The sequence below is a fragment of the Ciconia boyciana genome, chromosome 6 (genome assembly GCF_034638445.1).
Source record: "Ciconia boyciana chromosome 6, ASM3463844v1, whole genome shotgun sequence".
In the NCBI taxonomy this organism is placed as follows: domain Eukaryota; kingdom Metazoa; phylum Chordata; class Aves; order Ciconiiformes; family Ciconiidae; genus Ciconia; species Ciconia boyciana.
This window is the reverse complement of record NC_132939.1, coordinates 68,038,346-68,043,610: the sequence shown is the minus strand read 5'-3', so window position 1 is coordinate 68,043,610 and position 5,265 is coordinate 68,038,346. Positions and strand designations below refer to the sequence as shown.

At 61.9% G+C, this 5,265-nt stretch overlaps 1 protein-coding gene across 2 annotated transcripts; it reads right to left on the bottom strand.

Moving 5' to 3' along the window:
• Window positions 1-1,390: 1,390 nt before the first annotated feature.
• On the bottom strand, window positions 1,391-4,460 carry BMP4 (bone morphogenetic protein 4). Of its 2 annotated transcripts, none has more exons than XM_072865645.1 (3): window positions 4,301-4,460; window positions 3,417-3,793; window positions 1,391-2,428 (listed from the first exon to the last, which is right to left on the bottom strand). In XM_072865645.1, exons 1-3 carry the CDS (start codon window positions 4,327-4,329, stop codon window positions 1,587-1,589), a joined length of 1,248 nt encoding a protein of 415 aa, XP_072721746.1. In that variant the 5' UTR covers window positions 4,330-4,460; the 3' UTR covers window positions 1,391-1,586. The 2 variants fall into 2 exon arrangements, with proteins under 2 accessions (XP_072721746.1, XP_072721747.1); XM_072865646.1 differs by having other exon boundaries at window positions 1,392-2,428; window positions 4,297-4,431.
• Window positions 4,461-5,265: the final 805 nt, after the last annotated feature.

Genomic DNA, 5,265 nt, shown 5'->3' with positions numbered 1-5,265 from the left:
GCCGAGGGGGCCCCGGAGACACGGCAGCAATAACCCCGGCCCCCTACATGCGCTCCGGGGCTCCCCGAGAGTGCGGCGATCCCCCCGGTCTGCTTGCACCCCTGCAAGCACCCACGCAGAGCCCTGCCATGCCAGGGACGCTCGGTCCCCGTAGCCAGCACCCATCCCTGGCTCGTGGGGTGCCGGGAGGCTGTGGGGACCCCGCAGCACCCCGCTGGGGAGGCACAGAGCCACCCGAAGGCTCTCCGGCAGCGGAGGGGACCCTGCGGCCTGCCCCTGTGCGCAGGCACCCGGTGGGATGGAGGGGTGGAAAAGCCTCGCTGGCACAGAAGAGGTTGAGGGCTGTTTCTTTTTGTTTCCGAGAGAAAGGCAGGGCCGTGCTCGCCTCCCCCCGCAGCTCCCATCTCCTCTCTCCACCTGCACTCTTCAGGGAGCCAAGGCTTTTGGCAAGCTTTCCACTCCAGTTTTTATTGGTTTCAACTAAGCTGCCCCTTTCGGAGGGTTGGAAAGCTTCAATCATTAAAGAAAAAGAAAAAAAAAAAACCAAAAAAACAAGCATCACACACCCTCGCCCTGCTCCCCTCCCTTCCCACTCCTGCGATGGCTGAGGACACGAGCCCCACGCATACACCCCACGGCACAGCTCCCTATTTTCCAAGCCAAACACAGTCCGTCCAATGCGTTTAAGCTAGGGGTTTCAGGCCCTAGATACCTCCGACGGTACCTGCTCAGCTCTGATCACCTTCCTGCTCGGAAGCAATTTGGAAAGGACACAGCACAGGTAGCTATTAGCTAACACATATTTAACTGCTCCAGATATCTTTTTTTTTTTGGCATTGTAATGGGGCGATTTGATCTTCAAAGGACCTGTGCAAACCTTTGAAGCTTCCCAAAGAAGCCAATCTCCAGTGGGGAGGGAAAGAGGGGGGGGGGGAAATGTTAATAGTTTTGAAACCTGGGGAATCCTGAAGATGGACGAAGGGTATAAAACCCAGTGGGTTTAGCATAAAGCCCTCAGGTAAATCTTCACCTTCTTTTCAAATGCATTTTTGGTGGGTTGCTTTGCAAACGCTTGGGCCAGGTTAGCAAGGTCGGCTCTATTCCCAGCGGCCGGGAGAAGCAGCTCTTAATCTCCAGGGACCCTCATCTCCCACGTGGCGCAGCCCCAGCACAGGGGGATCCGCGGTACCTCGGCGAGAAATAGAAAGACTAAAATTTGCAAAGCCTGTAAGGGGAAAAGGGGTGGGGGGAAAGTGGGGGGAAAGGAGGGGGGAGAAGATAAGGAGAGAAGATACATTCCCTGCTGCACTCCCAGCCAGCACAGCCTCAGCAGCACCCTGAGAGGCGAGACACAAAATGCATTTACCTTTAAAATAATGACTCATTTTATTTTTTTCTTTTAATATGTAGTTATAAATATATTTTGTCAAAATATATGATCATTATTGTCAAAAACATTTGCACATAAAGTCATAAATAAGGTCAAGGTGAACGTTTAGTTTAGAGAAGAGTCCAGCTATAGCAAGCAGTTCTGGGGTGGGACGGGAGGGAGAGAGAAGGGGAGGAGAGGGCGGCGGGGAAGGGGGTCAGCGGCACCCGCACCCCTCCACCACCATCTCCTGGTAGTTTTTCAGGACCACCTTGTCATACTCATCCAGGTAGAGCATGGAGATGGCGCTCAGCTCCGTGGGCACGCAGCAGGCCTTGGGGATGCTGGAGTTCACGGAGTTCACCAGCGTCTGCACGATGGCGTGGTTCGTGGAGTTGAGGTGGTCGGCCAGAGGGAAGGGGCAGTCCCCGTGGCAGTAAAATGCCTGGTACCCCGGGGGTGCCACGATCCAGTCGTTCCAGCCCACATCGCTGAAATCCACATAGAGGGCATGGCGACGGCAGTTTTTTTTGTTCTTGCGGGAACGCTGGTGCTTGGGGCTCCGGCGGGCTCTGCGGGTCAGCGCGTGGCCTCGCCCGTCGTGCCCAAAAGTGACCAGGAGCGGCCTGAGCTGAGCCCAGTCCCCGTGCCCTTGAGGTAAAGATCGGCTAATCCTGACGTGTTTGCCCTGATGAGTCTGTGCATGGTGGAGGTGGGTCACCTCGATCACCAGCCCGTGGTTCGGTTGCTTGTCCTTGGTCCACCGGATCACAGCCGGGCTCACATCAAAGGTCTCCCAGCGCGTCACGTTGTGGTGCACCAGACGCGTGTCCAACAGGCGCGTAATGGCCTGAGCGTGCTCCGACAGCGGCTTCATCACTTCGTAAATGTTTATCCGGTGGAAGCCCCTCTCCCATGCCGCGCTCGGCTCCTCCACCTGCTCCCGGTACAGCCGCAGCTCCGCCGAGGAGATCACCTCGTTTTCCGGCACGCTGCTGAGGTTGAAGACGAAGCGGATCCGGGGCGCCTCGCTGGGACCCGGGACGCTCTCCAGGTGCTCTGGAGAGGAGCAGGGCGGGAGGGGGGGAAGCGGTACGAAAAGCAAACAAGAGCACGTCAGCCTCGGGGCACCCAGCCACAGCCCCCGGAGCAGCCACAGCAGCAGCCACAGCACGCACCCACGCTTCACCTGCCCGGCAGCCGCCGGCACCGCTCCGCTCCCCTGCACATCCCTCCCAAGCTGGACCTGGAGCGGCTCCTGCCCCGGCACCGCTCGCTCGCCCTCCGCATGCCTGTGCCCGGACTGGGTCACCCCTTCCCATCTCGCTTCCCCTTTTGGGGAGGCTTTTCCCCCTTTGCTTTCCCCCCCCAGTCTCTCCAAAATCATCTCCCCGGCGAGGTGCGGCGCCACGGAGCACAGAGGTGCCTTGTTATGGGGCGCAGGGGGCAGGGGGAGAAAGAGAAGCAAATTCCAACGCAGTAATGATGCGGCTGGATTAATAATTCAGATTTACTTTGGAAAAGAAACATCCGCTAGGAAACATTTGGATCAGATTACAAGGGCCTATTGAATAAACCTTATAAACACACAGCTGTAAGTATTAAATTCGAGTAGGGTTTTTTTTTTGGATTTTTCTTTTTTTTTTTCTTAAGAGCAAAACCAGGCAGCAATCGCTTTGATAGTTCAAAAGAAACACACCAGGGGCGAGATCCCGCCCTCACTTTACTCCCGCATCCGATCCAGAGTCATTAAATCCACGCGAGCCCAGGGAGCGACCCCGAGGCAGAGGCACCGAAGGAAACTCGCTGTTGTCAACAGAAGCGAAAGCACCTCAAAATATGGTCAAGCTCGGGTTAAGCACAGGATGCTGGAAAAAATACAGAGCAGCACGCCTGTCACCCACACACGGCAGGCTTGGGGGGCGGTTTTCCTCCCATAAATTTAGGGCCGGGCACGTCCTGCTTCTAAATGCATTTGTGAGCTTCCAAACGCAAGGAAATCCCGATCGCTACTGGGGCTGGGAATTTACCTCCTCCCATCACTGACCTTCATGGTGGAAACTCCTCACGGTGTTTGCCCGGCTGGTCGATCGCTCAGGGTACTGCAGGCTAATTTCCTGGAGGCTTTCCTCCTCTTCTCCAGACTGGAGTCGATAGAGATCCAGCATGTAACTAGGAATGACGGCTGACTTGCTGGGCTGAGGCCGCCTTCGCAGCCCAAACATCTGCAGCAGAGTTGTTTCGAAACCCCGCAAGAGTTCATGGCTTTGGGCAGAGCGGCGTCCGGATCCGGCTTGTCCCTGAAGCTCTGCGACTTTCTTCCTGCCGGTCTCGGGTATCAGGCTAGCATGGTTAGTACCTCCTAGCAGGACTTGGCATAGTAGGATGACCATCAGCATTCGGTTACCAGGAATCATGGTGTCTCTGGGGTGTAAAAAACGCAACAACAAACAACAAGGAAAGTCAGGATGAGAAGCAACCCCCCCCCTCCTCCTCCTCCTCCTCTTCCGAATAAACTTAAAAATAATAATGATAAATGGCAAAACGACATCAGAAGCCCCCGAGCGGCAGCAGGCGCGCCCCGGCGGGCAGGGATTAGCCGCTCGCCCCAGGTCGCTCGCCGCCCGGCAGCCCCCACGGGCAGGCGGGTCTCCGGCGCATCCCGGCCCCGCTCGCCCCGCCGGGCCGGGCCGGGGCGAAGCCGCGGCGGGGCCCCGGCGCCCGGCGGGGAAGGAAGGGGCGCCCGGCTCGGCGGGACGGGACGGGGGGCCGGGGGTCCGCGCCCCGCCGCCGGGAGGAGCGGGGCGGGGGCGGCGGGGGTGGGGACGGGGACAAGACCAAAGTAAAGTTTAAAAAACTAAACTAAAGACCCGTGACGAAAGCCAGAAGTAAAGAGCGAAGCCGAGGAAGAAGAGGGCTGTACTCACTGACAGCAAGCAAGGCATATCAGCACAGTCCATGATTCTGGAGAGCCAGCCCGGACCCAGCGCGCCGAAAGCCTCGGGGCAGCGGCTGCCGAGCGCCTCCCGCGATCGCCGCCCGGGCGCAGTGCGGCCGCCGCCGCCGCCGGCCCCGGTTTTCTCCCGGCCCCGCAGTCACGTGGAGCCGCGCACCCCGCCAGCCCGGCCCGGCCCGGCCCGCCGCCCCCGGCCCGCCCCCGCCCGGCCCGGCCCCGCGGGGGACGGCCCGGCCCGCCCCGCCGCCCGCGCCAGGCTCCCGGCCCGCGGCGCCCGCCGCCCCGGGGGGGGGGGGTGTGGAGGGGCGGCCGGCGGAGGGGCTGCGCCCGGGGGTCGGGACCCCGCCGGGGCTGGGGCTGAGCTGCGGCGGGGCGGCGGGCGCGGGGCCGGGCCTGGCGCGGTCCCCCGGGGGGTTCCCCCGCTGCGCTCAGGTGCATCCCCGGGGGACTGGCACGACCCGAGGCGCGGGGCCCCGCGGCCCCCTCCTGCCCCTCTCCCTCCGCGCACGGCCGGCGGGACCGGCGGCGTGGGTGCCCCCGGGGCGTCCGTGTCGGCGCACGGCCCCCGCCGAGCACGCCGGGCCAGGGCGGCGGGCGCGGGGCGGCTGCCGGGCGGGCACCGCGGGGCCGGCGGACCCGCCGAGAGGCCGGTTTGGGAAGGGAAGCTCGGGAAGCGCCGGAGGGAGGAGGGAGGGAGCGCTTGGGAACGAGAAGCAGCTGCAGGGAGAAAGGGACGGCGGCGGAGACCCGGTTCCTGCCGTGCTCTCAGCACCCACCGCCCGCCGGGCCCCGAGGGGCCGCGCTGCTGGAGACCCCTTGCACCTCCCGGGGGCTGGGAGCCCGCTGCCAGGCCCGAGGATTACCCCTGCTCCCTGCCCTGGGTTCCCACCCGCCCTCCGGGTTTTCTCATCCTTCTCCTCCCCCTTCCCTCCCTGGCTGC

What these genes read in the sequence shown, in the direction of transcription:
- BMP4 (XM_072865645.1), bottom strand. Translation starts at nt 4,329, where the DNA reads ATGGACTGTGCTGATATGCCTTGCTTGCT. An exon ending in GCTGATATGCCTTGCTTGCT is followed by an intron (nt 3,794 to 4,300) that starts GTCAGTGAGTAC and finishes TTTACACCCCAG; the next exon opens with AGACACCATGATTCCTGGTA. An exon ending in GAGGAGTTTCCACCATGAAG is followed by an intron (nt 2,429 to 3,416) that starts GTCAGTGATGGG and finishes GCTCCTCTCCAG; the next exon opens with AGCACCTGGAGAGCGTCCCG.